General features: G+C 35.4%; 3 protein-coding genes across 5 annotated transcripts; all 3 read left to right on the top strand.

Moving 5' to 3' along the window:
- Window positions 1-1,861: 1,861 nt before the first annotated feature.
- On the top strand, window positions 1,862-11,195 carry LOC117205400 (facilitated trehalose transporter Tret1-like). 3 transcript variants are annotated; one of them, XM_033443766.1, is made up of 4 exons: window positions 1,862-2,745; window positions 3,202-4,158; window positions 7,193-7,310; window positions 7,940-11,195. In XM_033443766.1, the coding sequence occupies exons 2-4, from the start codon at window positions 4,135-4,137 to the stop codon at window positions 10,225-10,227; spliced, it is 2,430 nt and encodes an 809-aa protein (XP_033299657.1). In that variant the 5' UTR covers window positions 1,862-2,745; window positions 3,202-4,134; the 3' UTR covers window positions 10,228-11,195. The 3 variants fall into 3 exon arrangements, with proteins under 3 accessions (XP_033299657.1, XP_033299649.1, XP_033299666.1); XM_033443758.1 differs by having other exon boundaries at window positions 2,992-4,158; XM_033443775.1 differs by lacking the exon at window positions 3,202-4,158.
- Window positions 11,196-12,938: 1,743 nt separating this feature from the next.
- Window positions 12,939-18,018, top strand: LOC117206902. The gene is made up of 3 exons (XM_033446606.1): window positions 12,939-12,956; window positions 13,825-13,951; window positions 14,820-18,018. Exons 1-3 carry the CDS (start codon window positions 12,939-12,941, stop codon window positions 17,093-17,095), a joined length of 2,421 nt encoding a protein of 806 aa, XP_033302497.1. The 3' UTR covers window positions 17,096-18,018.
- Window positions 18,019-23,221: 5,203 nt separating this feature from the next.
- LOC117205417 (facilitated trehalose transporter Tret1-like) lies at window positions 23,222-25,344 on the top strand. The gene has a single exon (XM_033443788.1). The coding sequence runs from the start codon at window positions 23,233-23,235 to the stop codon at window positions 24,910-24,912; it is 1,680 nt and encodes a 559-aa protein (XP_033299679.1). The 5' UTR covers window positions 23,222-23,232; the 3' UTR covers window positions 24,913-25,344.
- Window positions 25,345-26,440: the final 1,096 nt, after the last annotated feature.

Raw genomic sequence — 26,440 nt, 5'->3', positions numbered from 1 at the left:
TATTTCTTTAGTGTGGTGAGTGTTTGTGTGTTTGGTTATGTCCTTTGTGAGATCTGTTGGGTGCTTCCTTTTTAGTCTTCTTACAGTGAAAATGAAAGGTACTATTAAACGAAACATATACTGGCAAGCAAAGTTAAGGATCACGAAACTTTCAATAAAAAATTATCGATCATTGTACTTTCGTCACTTCGTAAAGAAAAATTGCACGTTAATTTACTTGCAACTATTTTAAAACCTTTTACTTGCACCTTGGTAAATTAACTTTCCCCGCAAATGCTTTTACATCAGCAAACTTGAAGTCCTAAAATCTTTACGATCTCAAAAATGGCACAAATTATGTACACGTGTCGAAGCTTGTAAATTTCAGTTACCGGTAGACTTTACGACCACGCTATACTTTCCAGGCAGGTATACCACGAGTAGGTAGACTAATTAACAACAATTCTTGCCTCAACTAAACCGTTCTGTGCTTCATCGAATAGTATAAATGCAGAGACTGGTTAAAACGAAGCGGAATAAATTCGCTGTAAGTAAATGTTTTACAAAAATAATTGATAAACTGCCATTGTATGAAATTTTGTCTGAAATTTTGTACCAAATCGTATTCGGGGAACATGTTACTTCTATTCCATATATTGTCATACTTTAAGAACGATATCTTGGTCTTCGCGTTTCCTGGTTAATTTTTCCAACTGTTTCGATGAAGTTTCAATTAAAAGGCAGAATTCTTTCTCACGTTTTTCATATTACTAATTTAATTTAGCCATCGAATCCTAGAACAAAACAATGTACGATACGAGCGGTGTTCATCAACTATAGTTCACCAAAATTACAAAACAATCAAATGAAATTATTCAAACTACCTACTGTCGCGGCGTAAAATTCAACGTATAAAATGAAACAATAATTTCAGCGTAACTTACCTCGTATAGAAAATGTTTTCTTAACCCTTAACTGCTGGCGTGGAGTCATGCAACGCGTCAGACATTACACACACTGTCACAATCTCCAATTTGTGCCAAGGCGTATGAGCTAACTATTATACATAGTCCGCAAATTCAAATCAGAATTTTTTACCAAACGATCGCAGAGTTGTGATTCGAAATTCTAATACGAATAGAAAACGCATAGCAGACAGTTAATTTGCATTTCGCTGTACCAATTGAGATGTAATCTGAATCGTTTAGCAATGTTTGCTGAACGTGTGATTAGAGTTAGACTGTCAGGCTTTAATGTGTACCGGCTCTGCAATTAACGATAATCCGATTAAGGCCAATTGGGCACGAGCGCTTGTTCTCGCTCCAATAAAGCTGATTACGAACAGTAGAATAAATAGTTACAGTCGTCAGCGGGAAACGCAAGTTTCGCGAACACCTTAAACTTAAAACGTACGAAAAAATCGAGTCGCGTGGTTCGCAGTGTTGGAAAATTTAAAACTGGTGTTATCAATGTGGTTATTTTACTGGGCTGAATTTAGAATGGATTTTCAAATGGATTTAGAATTGTACGAAGTGTTAGAGAAATTGAATCTAAGATTGGAATTAGGTTTTGTAGCATTCGTCGAGAAGGGCGAAAAATGTTCAATAAACATAGATTTTAAAATCGATCCTTTCGATGCTATATTAAATCTTATTCCGTTGTAAAGCAGCACGATATTTAAATTCAACATCTGCTATTTAATTTTTGAAATTCTACATATTATAATATTGAAAACTTTATCGAACCTATTCCTATTTTCGCACGTGTTAGTATATTCGATAGGAAAAATCGATAATATTATATAAATACATTTAGGAAAAAAGAAGTGTATGGATTAGATTTGAAAGTATGCACGTATTTACATACGTAAGTAGAAGATTTCTTTGCAATTTCCATCGCCCTGTTGATAAAGAAATAATATTATCGGTGACGGATGATGATACCGATAACAGATAAAGAAGATTTTGTTCCATAATTAGATGATCGATGAACAGCATCGTGCAAAGTATCAGTACGTAAATTTATTTGCAGAATTGCGACTATGTTTGCTAATAACATAATGGAAATGCATAAAATAGTTCAGATATTATATTTTCTACAATTTGATATTATAAATTTAGTTACGTATTTCATTTTTAAATGTAAATTAATATAATATTAATCTAATTTGCGTGAACAGAATATCAACCGTGGAATAGCCGTGATACGTATGTTAACAAAATTAAATCATACGTTAAAAAGTGGAAAGCCTGCTGTCTTCAAAAATATTATTCACTCGTCTTATAACTGTATATCTCTACAACTTAAAACTACAAGTTGAACTAGATATTCTGCCTTTAAAAACAATGGTTGGTAAAAATAGCTTTACTTATCAGAATTAAGCCACGCAAAAGATAAGGTTATATCATTCGAGAAAATGGCATGTTCTTTAATTGTAACATCGGTAATTCATGCGTGAAAGTGAAAATTAACTTTCGACGTATAAAACACGTGATTACGTATAATGTAATATAATAGAAGACTGGAATAAAGGTGACGTTAACGATAATACATGATAATAAATAACGTATCAAACTCTGATATGTACGATATGATCGTAAGATGTCACGTGAAATAGTAATTTGACAAAACACATTGTTAACTGGAATTGTTAACTAAACAAAAACAAACTGTTAACTAGCTAAAATTGTTGGTGACAGTGATAGCAGTAAATCAAGGGAATAGCCCAAAAAGCCACATTGTTTTCAAGTGCTTTCTATTATGCAAGTAAGTACATACTCTTCGTGTGTATCTTATTTTAATCTAATCTATTTAAAAGTCCACGTATGTAACACGCGCAAACCTCTTGAAACTTTTCATTTATAAACAAACGATTTCGTATATTTCACGATTGTTTTGACAATGCGCTTACGATACATCGTGAACGTAAATATAAGACTGCGAAAGATATTATTAGTATTTTTATTACTATTATTATTAGTATTTATTATTATTATTATTATTATTATATAGTACGGACACGATTCGTTATTTTATGCGAAAAATACGATAGAAGGAAAATATTGTACGACCGAGACAAAAGAGAACCTTTCTTTACTTCAAACTACACGATACTAAAAAAAAAAATGCTATACGTATACATTGATACATTATAAGAACTGATGGCTCGATTAAGAGCTCTTGTAATCTTCGCATAGTATCCAAGTTGTATTTTGTTCGTAGGATACCTATATATACGTATACCTATACGTATGTTTATATTGGCAAAGTAAAGCGATCGTCATATCGCGACAGTGGTTTGACAAACTCATCGACAGTCCTGGCTAACCGAATCAGCTGGTTGGGATTATTATCATTAACCAATGACACTATACACAAATATCCAACCGCATTACAATTATAGTTATTTTCCTAAATGGTAGGGTATTATATGTTTTTCAAGACGCTCGTTCATCGGTAAGAGAACGTCAAATACAGGAAAATTGAATCAATTGCACGACATAATACAAAAATAAAACTCATCTCTCTAAAATACCGTTTCTAATTGAAATTTTTCTCGTATCCCTACTATCCTCGTTTCGTTATCAATTAAGGATTAAACATTGTGCTTTGAAACATTCAAACATCGTATCATCAGGAGTATGTCTAAACTTATTACTGGAATATCTCCCCATTCGTTACATGTGTCAGCGATACGAAGTAGCGATTAATAGCAGTCGCTAGATAAGCACCGGGCAACTAGAAATGACCGCAACACATTTTCCAACGTAACACCAAGTACCGAAACTTCGTGGTCGCAGAAAGTTTACACCCTTTTCATCCGGCGAACACATCGTCTGAGTTAACGAGAGACAACTTCGGTGACTGAGGTATTTATAAACGTGATTCGTAGTGGGAGAACGAATGGTAACGTAACATTGGCAAGTCAGATAAAAGTGGAAAAGCAAAGAAAACAGAGTTAGTGGAGAATGCACATCGCTATCATTCGCGTGTTTATTATGATTTATTAACGACTGCCACGGAAACATGTGCGATTGTAGGACGAGTGAAATGAGCAGTAGCCGAATTAACGAGTCGGTCAACATTAATTATGTACCTACATCGTGAAAACCACTCGGTACATTATGGTCTCTTTTGTGAGAAATTAAAAGTGTCATGACAGGAACTACGGATGTATTTGTGAGTATAAATGAATATACGTTTCTATTTGGTCGTAGGCTATTGCTTTTTCATGTGAAATCATTATTTTGCAGTTTGATTAGGTTATGTTATCGAGTACGAGGCTACGCGCGAATACATAGCGCGTGCGTGTATGCGTTTACATGCTGCACACGGCGAGCATGTGAAATGTTACCGGTCGCCAACTTACACATCTGTTGTATAATTTATTATGCATCGCTATGTATAATCGTGTATTACTAAGTATAATCGTGTGTTCTTATGTATAAACGTGAATTATTATGTACAACCAAGTATTACGATGCATAGTGCATCATATCGCGTAATTGTTTCTTTCTTTCCTTTTTTTTTTTAAATTCATTTGTTATTTCGCCAGTGATCCGTTTTGTGGTGTATATACAACAGATTGTTATTCGAACGATTAATCGTATCAGAGCTGTTATTGCGTATTTTCATCATCCCAGTAATAGATCGACCTGCTTTGATATAATGTAACCGAGTGTAATACATTCGATACTAAGATGAAATTTCATTAGGTAAACAGAACGTAGACGATTTAAATGCGGCGTGAAATTAATTACGGGTACGTTTTCGCTCATTTAAATTTATCGATACTTTGATTCTGTCGGAATATAATAATTGAAAAGAAAAGAAAAAAAACTCTTCCCAAAGTATGCATGACTGGAGACCCACAATGTAACTTTTTGCACAAATCTGAATTAAACGAGAAAAAAATTATCAGTTTTTAAATAACTGGTGTTTTGCTACAGTTATATTAGTAAAATATCTAAATATGGCTGATGCTTAAACGATTTTAACATATACGAATAAGTTCGAGAGTACTACGCCTATCCATAAAAGCTATGTCCGTAAAAATGATGCCCACAAAAGCTACGTCCATAAAAATTGCGTGCACGCAATTTTTAAACACTTGCAATCGAAACGATGTCAAAAGTGCTCACGTCTGATTGAATATGAATTACACGCGTACATGTGTAAGTACGCGAGTGAATCAGTTGATTCCATGAATCAGTTTTCTACTTCAGTTGCATTTAACACTTTCCGTTTTGATTTCCGAGGAACGCAAGAGGCCAACGAACGACTGTTATCGCAGCCGGATAATATTGGATTGGCAACTAAGTGATTGCGGATTTTGTCAACACCACCTAATAACAAAATCCGCTATCACTTAGTTGCAAACCCAATAGCTCAAAGCCAATGTATACAAAAGCCCGATGATTCTTTGCGTCGTGAGCTTGAACGCAATCTTATTCGATATAATTGGGGCAAGTGCACCAGGAATCGAGCAATATTGTACACATTCGCAGAAATTATAGATACGATGTAAATGTACTCAGTGTACGAAGATGCAGATGCAAGGAGGGAAAATGATTTCTGCGAAGCGTTTTCCTACAGAGAAAGTTACAAACGAAAAAATATTTCGACACATGAGAGATCGTAGAAAATACGACAGTTTCAGTAGGAAACGTCGAAATAGAGGGAAAGTAAAGAGAACAAGAATTGCCGCGATAAAGGAAGCTATGCTTCAAGAAATTAAAGATAAATCAAATGCTGGATTATGATCGCAACGTAGCCGATGTAGCAAATGGAACAAAAATAAATAACAGTCGAAGCTGTGCAATTATTTTTGCTCATTTTAATTTCTATATTATAAGAAATATGTATCATATAATAGTTGGCATTCGACTGTTCTAACATTATAATTAGGACGTTTCCTAGATATAATAAGTACAAAAATATTATTGTTCCTATGTCGAAATATTTAAAATTAATTCGTTACATTTAAAGATATAACAAGGAGAATTAGAAGTGTTTATGTGTTGAAATAATGTCGACTGTATGTAGAGGGGAAGTATCCTCAGAAGTACCCAGTATGTTTGTGGCAGTCGTGTAAATCGTACAAATCAATACGAAATCCGTTAATCGCGAGATTCAGTATAAAGATTTCTTACAGCTGTTCTCCTTTTGCGATAGATAATTCCCAATGATCTTTCGTGCAGTTTTTAAATAATTATGTGTAAACTGGATTCTACAAATTGAAATATTGAAAATATATCGTGATTATATTATTGCGAGGAAGTACTTATTTCTCCTAGCATGTACCAGCTTAGGATGGTAAGCATTTAATATGATTACATGATAAATATTTTTGATATAAACAGCTAGAAATTAAATATCGCAGAGTAACAAATCCTAAATTCTAATTGAATGAGAATATAAAAAAAGCGTCCGTTTGAGATACCTATTTTCAGCGAATTTAACTATTATTCTTTTATTTCCAAATATGGATTGGAATCCATAGCAATTAAAGTTTTGATTCCTACGTCTCTATTTAAAGTTTTGGCACATAATGAAATGTATTAACATATCGTGTCGATATTTAAAAGTCACAATAATCTTAAATCTTTGACCTTGTGTCTTGATCGATCGTGATCATTTAAAATTTTGAATCTTTCACCCTGATTTAAACCGTCACGACCCACCAACACATAAAGTTCAAAGCTTAAAACCGTTACGTCCTATAAATATCGAATCACATTCGAAGGTTCAAACTGTTCTTCGGTATTATCTGTACGACATGTTAATATATTTCATTATTTAGAAAAGATATTTAAGAAACATATAAAAACTGTTCAAATGATCATTGATTTGGAGGACAATCAAAGGAAATGATTTTAGAAGAATGTTTTCAAAAGCACAAGTAACCTTTAGCAAGCGTCAGTGAAGAACTCAAGTACGTCTTCTATCTATAATAACATCAAATAACATCAAGCTGTTTAATTGCAATTTGTTGCAGCAATTTTAATGCTATTCATAGAAATACCATAAATTGACTTTCTATTAAGATAGGAAAAAGAAACTTTTTAATTCTTTTGAAAAGATATTAATATTAAAATGCTTATTAATATCTTCTCCGCGGTTTGGAATTTATATTCGCTCAAAAGTTTGATTAGAATATCTAATTAGAATGGAATTATGGTTTCTATTCTTAACAAAGGTATCTGTTTTCCAGGTTCCCGGGAGATTTCCTGAGGGCAATGGTTTGGGTCGTGTCGTTTCATTACTGCAACGAACAGCTTATAGGCTGTGCAACGCAAAATTCCGGCGGCAATGGCTAGCATGTTTTTCCGGTTAGTTTTCACTCTTGATATTACGTCATGTGTTTATCTGTAATTTTAATATGCAGAATGCAATTTCCTTGGCTTCCTCGAATTGATGTTTCATAGTGGTGTTCCTGAACTATTTCTCAATTCTAATGACTTACGTACCATCGTTCAAAGTTGCATTTCTATTCCATCGTACATTAAAATAAATTTGACATTTCGATTCTGATATTCATCACACTGATTCTCTATTATATCATAAATCGAGTGCAGACTTTTATATATTTATGAGAAATCTGAAAGCGAAATAATGTTCATTATTACACATTAATACACCTAGACTTATCGCAAGTCTCTAACAAATTTTACTATATGTAGTATTTTACTTCATGTAGTACTTTACTTAATGCACAAATAATGCGTATGGATTAACAGATTAATAATAAAATAGTTAAGAAATAAAACTAGTGGAAAGCATTCCACCTAACATCGCGAAGAGTCAAATTACTTATAGCCTGCGGTATGTATTAATTATAAATATATTAATAGTATATATTAAAAATATGAATTTGCATAAATATATGCAATGTAATTATAAAACAACCGGACTACAATTAACATATGCTATATATAGCATTGCTTGTTTCTCATTCCAGCAACGCTCAGCATGGTCATAGTCGGTACAGTCTATGGATGGACAACGGCTTCACTCCTCCATCTAACATCTGGGACCGGTGGCGTGCCGCTAACGTTAACACCCGACGAATCTTCATGGATCGTTTCTTTGACAGTACTTGGTTCAATGTTCGGCTCACTTGTGGGTGCCAAGTTGGCCGATCTCATCGGTCGTAAATACTGCCTCCTTTCATGCTGCGCAATTTTCATCTTAGGCTGGCTCAACGTCTACACCGCAACTTCCGTGCCAAACCTATACCTTGCTCGGGTGATTCTCGGTATAGGCGTTGGTATTGCCTACACGATAAATCCCATGTACGTGTCAGAAATCGCCGACATCAACATCAGAGGCGCCCTAGGTACTCTAATCGCAGTGAACGTATTTAGCGGGTCACTGCTTACCTGCATTCTAGGAAACTGGCTGACGTACAGATCACTCGCGATAGCTCTTGTAATACTATCCTGTGTATCCTTCTTGTCGAACACGTGTTTTCCCGAAACTCCGTATTTTTTGGTGGCAAAACGTCGAAAGAAGCAAGCATGCAAGTCGATAACATATTACAGAAGCATCGTAGATCCTCGCGAAGTCAAAGTCGCACTACGTGCTCTACAACCACAAATCACATGCAAATTACAACCACGATCCAGCTCATCATCCGGGAGTGGTTATGCCTCAATATCCTTACGGGAATTAAGCACAGACCCCAACCGGGAACTAGTAGACACAGAACCCAGGTCCGATTTAAACTTACCATCCAGTAGCGATTCACAGTCACAATCCATATCCGTAACACACTCGGCAGTCATATGCAATCTACAACCGCAAACCACAGGTGAGTTACCCCTACAACCCCCGTGCGAGTTTCACCCACAACCCACAAGCGAATTACACCTACCACCCAACAGCAAGGTACACCCACCATCCACGAGCGAAGTACACCCACCATATACAAGCGAAATACAACCAGGACCCACAAGCAAAATACAACCAAAACCCACAAGCGAAATACAGCCAGAACCCACAAGCGAAATACAGCCAGAAAACACAAGCGAAACACATCCAGAACCCACAAGCGAAACACATCCAGAACCCACAAGCGAAATACAGCCAAAAACCACAAGCGAAATACACCAGCCATCCACAGGCGAAATACAGCCAGAACCCACAAGCGAAACACATCCAGAACCCACAAGCGAAATACAGCCAAAAACCAAAAGCGAAATACACCAGCCATCCACAGGCGAAATACATCCAGAAACCACAAGCAAAATACACCAGCCATCCACAAGCAAAATACACCAGCCATCCACAAGCAAAATACACCAGCCATCCACAAGCAAAATACACCAGCCATCCACAAGCAAAATACACCAGCCATCCACAAGCAAAATACACCAGCCATCCACAAGCGAAAGTCGCTCAGGAACCACAGGACCCTCACAATCCAGTGTCAATTTCCCCTCACCATGCAGTTGCGAATCATGCACACTATCCACTGTGGAATCGATTTGGTCCAATGAGCCATACGTAGATGTAACTAAAGAAACCTGGTTAACCAAGCTGCGAGTAATACTACAACCAAACAACAGGAAAGCTTTATTTATCATGCTTGGCTTGATCATGGCACAACAACTTGGCGGAAACTTCATCACTATGCAGTATCTGGGGGTGTTGTTTAGCAAAACAACGATCGGTATTGAACCAAAGGTAGCGACGATTTTGGTCCTAACTGTCGGCCTTATATCTAGCACTTTATCCACCATAACAGTGGAATCCGTTGGAAGAAGAACACTTTTGATTCTGTCTACGCTTGGCTCCTGTTTTACATTGATGATTCTGGCAATTTATCTTACGTTAGATCAATATAAGTTTGACGTTTCCAACGTCTCAACTCTTCCCGTTATCGACCTAATTATATATCAAGTAATGTTTCAAATTGGATTAGGTACGTTACCCAATGTTTTCCTATGCGAGTTATTTCCTACGGAACTAAAAGGCATTGTTGGTGCCATCATTGTGATTTTCGATGGTATAATTGGTTTTATCGTGTCGAAACTGTATCAAGTGATTACCGATAATGCAGGATCGTCTGCGGTTTACTTTATCTTCTCGACATCATGCTGTTTGGCATTTCTGATGGTGTTCGTGTGGGTACCGGAAACAAAAGGAAAAACGTATTGCGAGATTGAAGCGCTTCTAGTTGGTAAAAACTTGAATTCTTCGAATGAAGGAGTTAGAACCAATGAAACGGATATTCGTAGATTCTGACAGGAAAAATTGCACCGTACGTCCGTGGCACGGTGTCTACATACTTGGCATATTTTATTTCCCATTTTTATTAGTATAACGATAAAGATTTACAATTTTATCAGAATATGCAATTTTTGTAGTAACATAGTACTATTCGTTTGTACATGTAGTTTTAGAAATGTGTCGAACGAAGGTGATGGTCATTTACAAACATATATATCGCATAAATTGACTTGCATTGAACTCAGAGGAATACATGTTCTCAAACTAAACTTTTTATCCATTTCATAACACGAACAATGTAACAATATCATTTAACTCGAGATAACTGAACAGCAGCTTGCAAAAGTTACAGAAGTAACATATTAAAGACTGACACGATGACATAACACAGTCAAGAACAATTCTTTATATATCAACTGTTATCTATGCTGTTATTTTTTGCTTTTTGCAATATATAACATATGTATATCGCAAATACATATGTTAATATTGTTACAATAAACAGCAAGTATGCTGAAAAAGTCAGTATTTATGCTAAAAATAATGTAATATAATTAACATAATACATAGTTAATAAGTACTTATATTACATTGTGGTTGTCGCTGATAAGCATATGTGTTTACATATATAAATATATATGTGTAAGACGCGGTTATTCGGCGCCATATTATAGTTATTACTGAAAAATATTTGAATATGTTAGTTCGAATATAATAGTAATTACTGTATCATAACACAGTGATAAATATCTAGCCTCGTCTAGAGGGAATTCTATCCAACTGTCGAACATTATTTTCGGTAAATTATGGCTATAATAATAGTGTTCAGTTCAGAAATTTATAACATTTCCTACTTTTAATATACGATAATTATTAAATGGCAAAAAGTTAAATATCTATGATTTAATAATGTTATGACTATCAATAATTATGTATTTAATGTGTATCTTTTAAACAGTTATCTTATTAAAAAGCTACAAGAAACATGGAGTTACTGTCTATACATAAAATCACAAACAAGATTTTGAATATTCTATTTTATTTAAGTTTTATTGCAGACGAATTTCTTACAGACACACCCAGTGGAAATTAATTAAAGGAGTTCGAATAAAGACGAGTCAACTGTAATAACAAATAGTGCTGAGGTTCTAAACCTACGTCATGCAAAATCGGTAACGTCGAGAACGATATTAACATGGTAAGAAAACCTCCGAGTTCACTGGGTAAAGTACTCTGAATAGCAAATTTCATCTTCCACGGTAACATTACCCCTCCTCTTTTCCAAAATATTACTCATTTTGTATAAAAGATTCCGGACAAATTCTTTATTTCCATTCATTTGAAAAATATTAGCTCTTCGATCGTTATGGAAAACAAATAACAAAAAGAGCTTTAAAAATGACAGAAGCGGAAATTTAAACCTGAAAGTAAAGATTTAGTTAAACCAAAAACTAAATGTCATTTATATTATAGTTCTCTGTGAGATGCTAATTCGTATATGTATCGATATTTCGCACATTCACTATTACAAATAATTGGTCTAGACGTGATATTATATGGGACTCTGTGTTGCGTGTTCTGAAATACCGACATCGAAAAATATCAGTGTTTTTCATGCTCCCTACGATTCATAACGTTGCGTCGCGACGGTTGTAATTATCTGAAAAGGCTACTCGCTAATGAAAACAAAAAATAATGAAAATAAAGAGGAAACATCCGCAAGTAAAGGTTGGATTTTTAATAATAAAAAATAATCTATGCACTCAAAACCACCGAATGACAAAATCCGCAATCATTTAGTTTCATACTCAATAGCTCAAAGCCAATGTATACAAGAGTCCGATGATTCTTTGAGTCGTGAGTCTGAACGCAATCTTATTCGATGTAATTGGGACAAGTGCACCAGGAATCGAGCAGTACTGAACACATTCACAGAAATTATAGATACGATGCAAGTGTACCGAGTGTACGGAGATGCAGATGCAAGGAGGGAAAATGATTTGGGCGAAGCTTTTCTCTACTGAGGAAATTTCAAACGAAGAAGTGTTTCGACGCGTGAGAGATCGTAGAAAATACGACAGTTTCAGTAGGAAACGTCAAAATAGAGCGAAAGTAAAGAGAACAAGAATTGCCGCGATGAAGGCACCTATGCTCCAAGAAATTAAAGATAATTCAAATGCTGGATTATGATCGCAACGTAGCCAATGTAGCAACATAGAACAAAAATGACTAATAGTCGAAGCTGTGCAATTATTTTTGCTCATTTCAATTTTTATATCATAGGAAATATGTATCATATACTAGTTGGCATTCGACTGTTCTAACACTATAATTAGGATATTTCCTAGATATAATATGTACAAAAATATTATTGTTCCTATGTCGGAATATTTAAAATTAATTCGTTACATTTAAACAAATAACAAGGAGAATTAGAAGTGTTTATGTGTTGAAATAATGTCGACTGTATGTAAACAGGAAGTAGCCCCAGAAGTACCCAGTATGTTTGTGGCACTCGTGGAAATCGAACAAATCGATACGAAATCTGTAAATCACGAGATTCAGTGTAAAGATTTCTTACAGTTGTTCTTTTTTTGCGATAGATAACTACCCAAGATCATTCGTGCATTTTTTAAATAATTATGAGTGAATTGGACTCTACGAATTGAATTATTGAAAATCTATCGTGATTATATAATTGCGTAAAAATACTTATTTTTGGCAACATGTCCCAGCGTAGGGCGGTAAGCATTTCATATGATTATACAATATATATTTTTGAAATAAACAGTTAGAAATTAAATATCGCAGAGTAACAAATTCTAATTGAATGAGAATATAAAAAAAGGGTCCGTTTGAGATACCTATTTTCAGCGAATTTATCTATTATTCTTTTATTTCCAAATAGAGATACGAATCCATAGCAATTAAAGTTTTGATTCCTACGACTCGATTAAAAGTTTTGGCAAATAATCAAATGTATTAACATATCGTGTTGATATTTAAAAGTCACAATCATCCGAAATCTTTGACCTTGTGTATGGATCGATCGTGATCATTTAAAATTTTGAATCTTCCACCCTGATTTAAACTGTCACGACCCACCAAAACATAAAGTTCAAAGCTTAAAACTGTTACCTCTCATAAATATCGAATCATATTTGAAGGTTCAAACGATTCTTCGGTATTATCTATACGACATGTTAATATAATTCATTAATTTCAAAAAATATTTAAGAAATATATAGAAACCTTTCAAATGATTATTAATTTGGAGGACAATCAAAGGAAATGATTTTAGAAGAAAGATGTCGAAAGCATAAATAACCTTTAGCAAACGTCAGTGGAAAACTCAAGTTCGTCTTCTATCTATAATAACATCAAATAACATCAAGCATATTTTAAAGCTGTTGATAGAATACCATAAATTGTATTTCTATTAAGAAAGGAGAAAGAAAATTGTTTAATTGCTTTGAAGAAATATTAATATTTAAATACTTCTTAATAGCTTTTCCGTGATTTGGAATTTGTATTAGCTCAAAAGTTTGATTAGACTATCGGATTAGAATTGAATTATGATTTCTATTCTTAACAAAGGTATCTGTTTTCCAGATTCCCACGATCTCTCCTGAGCACTCGCCTGAGGGCGGAGGTTCAGATCTTGACGGTTTATTTTTTCTATGGGAATGTCCTAGTTTCTGCGACGAACAACGCCGGCGATTGCTGGCATGTATTTCCGGTTAGTTTTCACTCTTGATAATACGTCAAGTACTTATCTGTAATTGTAAGACGCAGAATGCAATTTCCTCCCCCCCTCCGCCGGAATTGATGATTCGTAGTGATGTTCCTAAATTATTTCTCACTTCTACTGACTTGCATACCATCGTTTAAAATTGCATTTCTATTCCATCCTACATTACGATAAATTTAACATTTCGATTCAGATATTCATCGCATTGATGCTTTGTTATATCATAAACCAAGTGCGGACTTTTATATATTTATGAGAAATCTGAAAGCAAAAAAATGCTCATTATTACACATTAATATACCTAGACCTAACGCAAGTCTCTAACAAATTTTACTTCACGTAGTATTTTACTTAATGCACATATAATGCGAATTGATGAACAGATTAATAATAAAATAGCTAACAAATAATACTAGTGGAAAGCATTCGTGCTAACATCGCGAAGAATCCATTTACCTATAGCCTGCGGTATGTATTTATTATAAATATATTAGTGTTAAGGTATAGAGAGGATTCGGGAAAATAAATAATTTACTTTATTCACACACAACAGCTATACATATATATTACACTCTGAAGACCTCGATTATCATCTTACACGCACGCTTGTTGTCAACATACTATTCTAGATTCTTCTAACAGTTACCAATTGTCTTTTGTCTTATGTGAGACCTGAACTTCCTCTGACGCTTACACACATTGACATGTACAGTATAATGTATCATCTACCTAACAATTAGTAGTATATATTAAAAATACAAATTTGCGTAAATATTCGCAGTGTAATTATAAAACGACCGCACTACAATTAACATATGCTATATGTTATATATGCATTAACTGTTTCTCATTCCAGGAACGATAACCATGTGCTTGGTCGGTACAGTCTACGGATGGACAAACTCTTCATTTCTCCCTCTAACAACTGGAATCGACGACGTGCCGCTAAGGTTAACATACGACGAATATTCATGGAGCGTTTCTTTGACAGTACTTAGTTCAATGATCGGTTCACTTCTGGCTGCGCACTTGGCCGATCGCATCGGTCGTAAATACTGCCTTATTGCATGCAGCATAACGTTCACCTTAGGCTGGCTTCACATGTACTTCGCAACTTCTGTGCGAATGCTATACTTTGCCAGAGGGATTCTCGGTATAGGCGTTGGTATTGCCCGCACGATAAATCCCATGTTCCTGTCAGAAGTTGCTGACATCAAACTCAGAGGACGCCTGGCTACTTTAATCGCAGCGAACGTACATTTCGGGACACTACTAGGCTATATTCCTGGACTCGCGCTGACGTACACGTCACACCTGCTGGCTATTGTAGGAATATCCGCTATATCCATCTTGCCGCTCATATACATACGCGAAACTCCGTATTTCTTGGTGGCAAAAGGTCAAGAGGAGCAAGCATGCAAGTCGATAGCATATTACAAAGGCATCGAATATCCTGATCAAGTGAGAGTAGAACTACGTGCTCTACGCGCAGAAGCCAGATACGGATTACACCAACAATCCACAAGCGATTTACACTCACAATCCAGAAGTAGTTCACCCCCACCGTACAATATCCTTTTCCCCCCACAATCTATACGCGAAACACACTCAGACCCCACACAGGAAGTAGTAGGCACAGAAGCCACGTCCGATTTAAACTTACCATCCAGTAGCGACTCACACTCACAATCCATAACCTCAGTACACTCAAAATTCAAATGCGAAGTACGTAAACAAGCCACGGGCGAATTACGCGTAGAATACTCGCGCGTCTCGCACGGACTACCGCTCCAAACCACGCGCGAATTACACTCACAATCCGCAAGCGACTTGCACCGACCATCCACTAGCCAAATACACCGGCCCCCGACAAGCCAAATACACCCAGACTCCACATGCGAAATACACCAAGCATCCACAAGCGAAAAGCATCCAGAAGCAACATGCGAAATATACCCAGAAACCACAAGCGAAATACTCCCAGAAACCACAAACGATATATACCGACCATCCACAAGCCAAATAAACCGACCATCCACAAGCGAAATACCTCCAGAAATCACAAGAGAAATACACCCAGAAGCAACAAGCGAAATACACCCAGAAACCATAAGCGGAATACACCAGGAAGCAACAAGCGAAATACACCCAGAAGCAACAAGCGAAACACACCCAGAAACCACAAGCGAAATACACCCAGAAGCAACAAGCGAAATACACCCAGAAACCACAAACGAAATACACCGACCATCCACAAGCCAAATACACCGACCATCCATCAGCCAAATATTCCCCGAAACGAGAAGCGAACTACACTCACGAGCCAGAAGCGATTTACGCACACAATTCAGAGTGGATTCACAAGCATCAACGGATATATCTGAGCCATACATGGATTTAACTAAATATACCTGTTTAGAAAAGCTGCGAGCAATACTACAACGGAGCAACAGGAGAGCTCTGTTTATCGTGCTTGGCTTGATCATATCACAACATCTTAGCGGTAACTTCACCGCTACGCAGTACCTGGAAAATATCATTAGCAGAAATGCGACCTTTATACTTGGATATAGCGATATGATTTGTTTGGAGATTGTCCGCCTTTTATCTAGCTATTTAATCGCATTAAGAGTGGATTCGTGTGGAAGAAGAAAACTTTTAATTATGTCTGCGACTGGGACGATTTATATATCGTTTCTTTTAACATTCTATTTTTACTCACCTAAACACAGTTCTATCGATTCCGCCATGTCTTTTATTCCCATTTCCCATTTTATTTTGTATCAAGTAGTGTTTCACATTGGTTTAGGTGTATTACCCAATGTTTTCCTATGCGACTTATTTCCTACGAAACTAAAAGGCATTGTTGGTGCCATCGTTGTGATTTTCGATGGCATAATTGGTTTTACCGCGTCGAAACTGACTCAAGTGATTACCGATAATATAGGAGTGTTTGGGAATTACGCGTTCTTCTGGATATCATGCTTAATGGCATTAGCGATGATGTTCGTATGGGTACCGGAAACGGGAGGAAAAACATATCGCGAGATTGAAGAGCTTCTACTTCGTGAAAATGTTAATTTTTTGGATGAAGAAGTTAGCACCGATGAAATGGATAGTCGTGAAATATGACAGGAAAAATTGCACTGTACATCCATGGCGCGGTGTCTGCTTTCTCGGAATATTTTACTTCTTATTTTTAGTAGTATAACGATAAAGATCTTCAATTTTATCACGATGTGCAATTTCTGTAGTAACGGAGTTTTATACGTTTCTAAGTGTAATTTTAGAAATGTGTCTAACAAAGCTGATGGTCATTTACAAACATAGGCATCCTGTAAATTGACTTGCATTGAACTTAGAGGAACACATGTTCTCAAACTAAGCTTTTTATCCATTTGATAACACGAAAAATATCAATTAACTCGAAATAATTGAACAACAGTTTGCAAAAGTAAGGAAAGTAATATATTAAAGAATGACAAGGTGACATAATACTGATAAGAACAATTTTTAATATCACAGCTGTTACCTATGCTGTTATTTTTTGTGTTGCAATATATAACATATGTATAAAACATATACATATGCTAATATTGTCACAATAAACAGCAGGTATGCTGAAGAAGGCAGTATTTATAGAGAAAATAATAGAATATAATTAACATAACACATTGATAATAACTACTTATACTACATTGTGGTTGTCGCTGATAAGCATATGTATATGCATATGCAATTATATATATATATATATATGTAGGACATGGTCTCTTCGGCGTTATAATATAGTTATTACTGAAAAATATTTGAATATGTCAGTTCGAATATTACAGTAATTACTGTATTATAACATAGTGATAAATACCTAACCTTGTCCAATAGAAATTCTATCGAACTGTTGAATGTTATCTTCAGTAAATAATAGCTATAATAATAGTGCTCACTTCAGAAATTTATAATATTTCCTACCTTTAATATACGATACTTGACACGAAAAATTAAATATCGACAATTTTATAATGTTTTGTCTATCAACAATTATGTATTTATTGTATATCTTTTGAACAATTATCTTCCTTATTAAAAAGCTACAAGAAACATGGAAACATTGCTATCTATGTATAAAATCACAAACAAGATATTGAATGTTCTGTTTTATTTAAGTTATATTATAGACGAATTTATTACAGACACCCCTAGTGGAAATTAATTACAGGAGTCCGAATGAAGACGAGTCAACTGTAATACCAAATACCGCTAAGGTCCTGATCCTACGTCATGCTAACTCGGTAACGTCGAGAACGTTATTAAAATGGTAAGAAAACCACCGAGTTCACTGGGTAATGTACTCAGAATACGGACCTTCTCAACCACGGTTCCATCGCCCCCCTCTTTCACAAAATATTACAAATTTTGTATAAAAAAATTCGAACAAATTCTTTCTTCCCATTTATTTGCAAAATATTAGTTCTTTGATCGTTATCGAAAACAACAACAAAAAGAGCTTTAAATACGACAGAAGCGAAAATTTAAACCTGAAAGTAAAGATTTAGTTAAACCAAAAACTAAACGTCATTTCTATTATAATTCTCTGTGAGATGGCAATTCGTATATGTATCGATATTTTGCATATTCACTATTATAAAAAAGCGACTAGACGTGACATTATACGGGGCCTCTGTTTCGCGTCTTCTGAAATACCGATATCGAAATATATCAGTGTTTTTCATGCTCTCTACAAGTCATAACCTTGCGTCGCGACGGTTGTAATTATCTGACAAGGGTACTCGCTACATTTCCATTATATGATCGTTTGAATGTGCTCCGTTTTATATACTTGGAATTAAGCTATGAAAATTTATAAATGGTTGTATAATATTCTGATGCATAGTAAAATTTAAAAATGTAAAAAATTAAAATAATAAATTAATTATTCTGATAATTATTCTGAAACAATACCATCAATTCCTAACTTTTAAATCAATGATTTAAATATCTGATCACATGGCAGCATTGCTCGCGCCTATTCCAGGTGCATGCAGGTCAACGTACGCGACAAAGCTCTTTCAATTTGTAAGTCACCCCAAAGACTCGTCTGTTCTGGTGACTGCTCGATGTTTGCGCGGGATCGCGGGGGTTGTGGACGCGCCGGTGATGCTTTCGAATCTGTTGGGGATTCAATCGTGGATATGCAGTACTGTTCGGATAGGGACCTGCAATTTCACGTCCTCCGTAATTCTGTTCGAGTGGCGCAGGGATGGACGCCACTCGTTCAGTTGGGGCCGTGCATTCCTAATTCTGTTCAGTGGCAGGCCCATGGTTAAGTAGAGTGAGACCTCGACATTCCTGTCAATAGGTTGAATGTCGAGATCGATGTGCAGTGATAAGGAACTCATGGGCGGATCTCGTACGCAGTAGTTTTCCAAAAATTAATCAGTTGACTAATCTTTGGAAAACGGTACCAAGCCATGAACTACGCTAATGCAATCCAGTTTGGATCACCAGAAGTCACGAAGAGAATTTTCGATGATTTAGATTGGACAGCAACATGGGGCACCGTGGAACACCGTTGGTCCGATTTGAATCACCGAATGCCATGAAGAGAATATAGGATGATCTAGACTGGACTGCAACGTTGGACACCGTTGGTACAGTTTGATACACAAAATGCTACGAAGAGAATTTACCATGGGACAGAATGGGGTATCGTAAGGACATCTTGGAATGTCCTGGGACACCTCGGGACGTCGTGGGACATCTTGGGACGTCGTGGGACATCTTGGGACGTCGTGGGACATCTTTGGACGTCGTGGGACATCTTGGGACGTCGTGGGACATCTTGGGACGTCGTGGGACACCTCGGGACGTCGTGGGACATCTTGGGACGTCGTGGGACACCTCGGGACGTCGTGGGACATCTTGGGATGTCGTCGGATGTCGTGGGACATCGAGGTACATCGTAGGACATCGAGGTACACCGTAGGACATCGAGGTATGCTGTCTGATCGTTATCGATGAATTATCGAAACGGTTCCATCGATGGATTTTATTACGAGTTTGTGATAATAAATCAGATTACCTATACTTGATAATATATAATTAATAATTGATTTGAGAATACAAGGATGAAAAATGGAAAGATATGAAAATTCACATTTTTGTTTCAGATATATGAAATTGCAATTTTATTTAGAACTGATTAAACGATTCATTTAATTCTTATTACAGTACTTTATAGTACAGTAATTTATTATTTTCATAGTGTGTTATGTTTACTGAAGTATTGTAGCATGATAGAATTATATTTCGTTGCTAGTATTGGATATCCTGTTTTATATTTTATTTATAATTTCGTACAAGATTATAGTTTTAATTCAAACCAGTATTAAACTGAAGTAGTAACTTCGCATGCGACACGAAAATGGAATGGAGAGGTCATGCGACCCGCAAAATGTGAACAAGCACTGAATATCACGTCTATTCCTGTTCCTCGTCTGTGGTAAAATTGTTTTAAAAAAGAGAATGATGCGTTTCATAAAGAATTATACTATTTATCTACTTACACTACCTTATCTACTTAAACAGTACTGTTAATTATGCATGTATAATTAAACGCATGTATAAAATAATTAAATATTAAAGTACTTATTAGGGACGGATTAATGCTTCTAGGAAGCATTGCTTTTTGCAGTAAAGATACTCTATATAACCACGCACCTGGCTCACAAACGTTCCATCTAGATCCTGTCCCATCACATTTGAAAAACTCTACCTGATAGAACATCTAATTTAATTTCAATACTTTAATCAGGAACCTAAAGGTGTTTTCGTAGGGCCTGCATAATACATACATATCCGAAAATATTAAAGGCACAGAGTGGCTTTATAAATCTTACCGATCAAGAATATAAAGATTCCCTTAAACCTAGCTATAAAAAATGTAAAGGTTTCCTTATAAACCCAAATGCTATAATATTATAATATTATAATGTTATAAATTCAAATGCTGCATTGTGATCGCAACGTAGCCGATGTTGTAACATAGAACAAAAATAACCAATAGTCGAAGCTGTGCAATTATTTTTGTTCATTTTAATTTGTACATTAGAGGAAATATATATCATATAATAGTTGGCATTCGACTGTTCTAACATTATAATTAGGACGTTTCCTAGATATAATAAGTACAAAAATATTATTGTTCCTATGTCGAAATATTTAAAATTAATTCGTTACATTTAAAGATATAACAAGGAGAATTAGAAGTGTTTATGTGTTGAAATAATGTCGACTGTATGTAAAGGGGAAGTAGACCCAGAAGTACCCAGTATGGTTGTGGTAGTCGTGTAAATCGAACAAGTCGATACGAAATCCGTAAATTGCGAGATTGAGTGTAAAGATTTCTTACAGTTGTTCTTTTTTTGCGATAGATAACTCCTCACACCTTTGGTGCATTTCTTAAATAATTATGAGTGAACTGGATTCTACAAATTGAATTATAGGAAATCTATTATTATTTCGTGATTATATTATTTCGTGAAAGTACTTATTTCTGGCAGCATGTCACAACCTAGCACGGTAAGCATTTAATATGATTATATGATAAATATTTTTGAAATTAACGGCTAGAAATTAAATATCGCAGAGTAACAAATCCTAAATTCTAATTCAACGAGAATATAAAAAAAGCGTCTGTTTGATATACCTATTTTCAGCGAATTTAACTATTATTCTCTTATTTCCAAATAACAGAGACGAATCCATAGCAATTAAAGTTTTGATTCCTACGTCTCGATTTAAGGTTTTGGCACATAATGAAACGTATTAACATATCGTGTCGATAATACCAAAGAATCGTCTGAACCTACGAATATGATTCGATATTTAAAAGTCACAATAATCTTAAATCTTCAACACTGAATCTTGATCGAACGTGATCATTTAAAATTTTGAATCTTTCACCCTGATTTAAACTGTCACGATCCACCAAAACATAATGTTCAAAGCTTAAAACTGTTACCTCTTATAAATATCGAATCATACTCGAAGGTTCAAACAGTTCTTCGGTATTATCTATACGACATGTTAATATATTTCATTAATTACAACAAATATTTAAGAAATATGTAAAAACCTCTCAAATTATCATTGATTTGGAGGACACTCAAAGTAAATGATTTTAGAAGAAAGATGTCAAAGCATAAATAACCTTCGGCAAACGCCAGTGAAAAACTCAAGTACGTCTTCTATCTATAATAACATCAAATAACATCAAGCATATTTTAATGCTGTTGATAGAAATACCATATATTGTATTTCTATTAAGATAGGAGAAAGAAAATTTTTTAATTCCTTTGGAAAAATACTAATATTTAGATACGTATTAATATGTTTTCCGCGGTTTGGATGTTATATTCGCTTAAAAGTTTGCTTAGACTCTCTAATTAGAATGGAATTATGATTTCTATTCTTAACAAAGATATCTGTTTTCCAGGTTCCCAGGAGATCCTCTCAGGATGATGATTTCAATCCTTTCCGTTCATCACCGGAAGGGGAAGCTCTTATGGTCTCCAACTCACAATGCCAGCGATGCCTAATATCTATTACCGGTTAGTTTTCACTCTTGATATTGCGTCATGTATTTATCTGTAATTTCAATATGCAGAATGCAATTTCTTTTGCCTCCTCGAATTGATGTTTCATAGTGGTGTTCTTGAATTATTTCTCAATTCTAATGACTTACGTACCATCGTTTAAAGTTGCATTTCTATTCCATCGTACATTATAATAAATTTGACATTTCGATTCTGATATTCATCGCACTGATTCTTTATTATATCATAAATCGAGTGCAGACTTTTATATATTAATGAGAAATCTGAAATCGAAAATATGTACATTATTACACATTAATATACCAAGACTAATCGCAAGTCTCTAACAAATTTTACTACATGTAGTATTTTACTTCATGTAGTATTTTACTTCATGTAGTATTTTTCCTAATGCACATATAATGCGAATGGATTAACAGATTAATGATAGAATAGTTAAGAAGTGAAACTAGTGGAAAGCATTCCAGCTAACATCGCGAAGAGTTCAATTACTTATAGCCTGCGGTATATGTTAATTATAAATATATTAACAGTATATGTTAAAAGTACAAATTTGCATAAATATATGCAGTGTAATTATCAAACGACCGCAATACAATTAACATATGCTATATATAGCATTACCTGTCTCTCATTCCAGCAACGTTAGCTATGGTCCTAGTCGGTTCAGTCAACGGATGGACAACGATTTCTCTTTATTATCTAATAGCCGGGATCGGCGGCGTGCCGCTGACGATAACACACGACGAATCTTCATGGGTGGTTTCTTTGACAGTACTTGGTTCAATGATCGGTTCACTTGTGGCTGCACAGTTGGCCGCCCGTAGCGGTTCTAACATCTGCCTCGTATTATGCAACACAATGTTCACCTTAGGCTGGTTCATCACCTACGACGCAACTTCCGTGCCAATGCTATACCTTGCTCGGGTGATTCTCGGTATAGGCGTTGGTATTGGCAGTACGGTAAATCCCATCTACCTGTCAGAAATCCTCGACGTCAAAATCAGAGGCTTCCTAGGTTTTCTAATCGCAGCGAACGCATCTATCGGGTCAATAGTGATCTACACCATAGGACTCTGGATGATGTACAAGTCACTGCTGCTGCTTCTTGTAATACTATCCTTTATATGCTTCTTGTCGATCAAGTATTTCACCGCAACTCAATATTTCTCGGTGGCAACAGATCAAATGGGGCAAGCACGGCAATCGATGGGATATTGCACAGTCACCGAAAATATTCACGGAGAGGAAATGGAACTAAGTGCTCTACGCGCACAGACCAGATACGAATTACACGAACAATCCAGAAGCGATTTATCCTCACAATCAAAAAGCGATTTACCCTCACAATCAAGAAGCGATTTACCCTCACAATCCAGAAGGGAGTTATCCTCACAACCCATATCTGCACTACACTCAGAAGTCACATGCGAAGTATTACCGCAACCCACAGGTCAAATACCCCTACAACCCTCGCGCGAATTACACTCACAATCCACAAGCGAATTACACCAACCATCCACAAGCGAAATACACCCAGAGCCCACAAGCGGAATACACTCACTAATAAGAAGGGAATTACACCGTTTAAATATACTCACTAAATATACCTGGTCAACCAAGCTGCGAGAAATACTACAAGGAAGCAACAGAAAAGCTTTGTTTATCATGCTTGGCTTGATCATGGCACAACAACTTAGCGGAAACTTCATCACTATGCAGTATCTGCATGTGTTGTTGAGCAAAACAACGATTGGCCTCGACACACACGAAGCGACAATGTTGGTCCTGGGTGCCGACTCTATATCTAGTTCTATATCCCCCTTACAAGTGGAATCTAAGGGAAGAAGAAAACTTTTGATTCTGTCTACGCTTGGATCGTGTTCTACATTGATTATTCTAGCAATTTATCTTTTGTTAGATCAACATGAGTTTGACGTTTCCAACTTCTCTATTCTTCCAGTTATCGACTTAATTATATATCAAGTAATGTTTCACATTGGTTTAGGTACGTTACCCAATGTTCTCCTACGCGAGTTATTTCCTACGGAACTAAAAGGCTCCGTTCGTGCCATCATTACAATTTTCGATGGTATAATTGGTTTTACCGTGCCGAAACTGTATCAAGTGATTACCGATAATGCAGGATCGTGCGGGATTTACTTTATCTTCGCGGCATCATGCTCGGTGGCATTTGTGATAGTGTTCATATGGGTACCGGAAACAAAAGGAAAAACGTATCACGAGATTAAAGCGCTTCTAGTTGGTGAAAATTTGAATTCACCGAATGAAGAAGTTAGCACCGATGAAATGGATAGTCGTGAAATATGACAGGAGAAATTGCACTGTACATCCGTGGGACGGTATCTACTTACTCGGCATATTTTATTTCCCATTTTTATTAGTATAACGATAAAGATCTACAATTTTATCTCGATATGCAATTTCTGTAGTAACGGAGTTTTATACGTTTCTAAGTGTAATTTTAGAAATGTGTCTAACAAAGCTGATGGTCATTTAGAAACATATGCATCGTTTAAATTGACTTGCATTGAACTTAGAGGAACACATGTTCTCAAACTAAACTTTTTATCCATTTCATAACACAAACAATGTAACAATATCATTTAACTCGAGATAACTGAACAACAGCTTGCAAAAGTTAGAAAAGTAATATATTAAAGAATGACAGGATGACATAATACTGACAGGAATAAATATTCTATATCTCAGCTGTTATCTATGCTGTTATTTTTTGTTTGCAATATATAACATATGTATATCACATATATGTATATCACATATACATATGTTAATATTGTTATAATAAACAGCAAGTATGCTCAAAAGGTCAGTATTTATGCTAAAAATAATGTAATATAATTAACATAACGCATTGCTAATAAGTACTTATATTACATTGTGTTTTGTCGCTGATAAGCGTATGTATATACATATACAATTATATATGTGTAAGACATGGTCTTTTCGGCGTTATATTACAGTTATTACTGAAAAATATTTGAATACGTTTGTTCGAATATTACAGTAATTACTGTATTATAACACAGTGATAAATATCTAGCCTAGTCTAGCAGGAATTACATCGAACTGTCGAACGTTATTTTCGGTAAATTATGGCTATAATAATAGTGTTCACTTCAGAAATTTATAATATTTCCTACCTTTAATATCCGACAATTTACGCGAAAAATTAAATATCGATAATTTTATAAATTTTTGTCTATCAACAATTATGTATTTATTGTATATCTTTTAAACAAATATCTTCCTTATTAAAAAGATACAAGAAACATGGAGTTCCTATCTATATATAAAATCACAAACAAGATTTTGAATGTTCTATTTTATTTAAGTTTTATTATAGACGAATTTATTACAGACACCCCTAGTGGAAATTAATTAAAGGAGTCCGAATGAAGACGAGTCAACTGTAACACCAAATACAGCTAAGATCCTAAACTTACGTAATGCTAGATCGGTAACGTTGAGAACGATTTTAACATGATAAGAAAACCTCCGAGTTCACTGGGTAAAGTACTCTGAATAGCAACTTTCTCTTCTACGGTAACATTACCCCTTCTTTTTCCCAAAATATTAATCATTTTGTATAAAAGAATTCGGAGAAATTCTTTATTCTCATTCATTTGAAAAATATTAGCTCTTCGATCGTTATGCTGAATGTCGAGATCGAGGTGCAGTGATAAAGAACTCATGGGTGGATCTCGTGCGTAGTCACCTCCTCGTGGTGAGATCTGGTAATTGGTACCGTTTTTCAAAAATTTATCGGGGGATTAATCTTTGGAAATGATGCCAAGCCAAGAACTACGCTATATAC

This window comes from Bombus bifarius, unplaced genomic scaffold (genome assembly GCF_011952205.1).
Source record: "Bombus bifarius isolate JDL3187 unplaced genomic scaffold, Bbif_JDL3187 scf7180000007966, whole genome shotgun sequence".
Lineage (NCBI taxonomy): Eukaryota > Metazoa > Arthropoda > Insecta > Hymenoptera > Apidae > Bombus > Bombus bifarius.
This window is presented reverse-complemented; position numbering and strand designations above follow the sequence as displayed.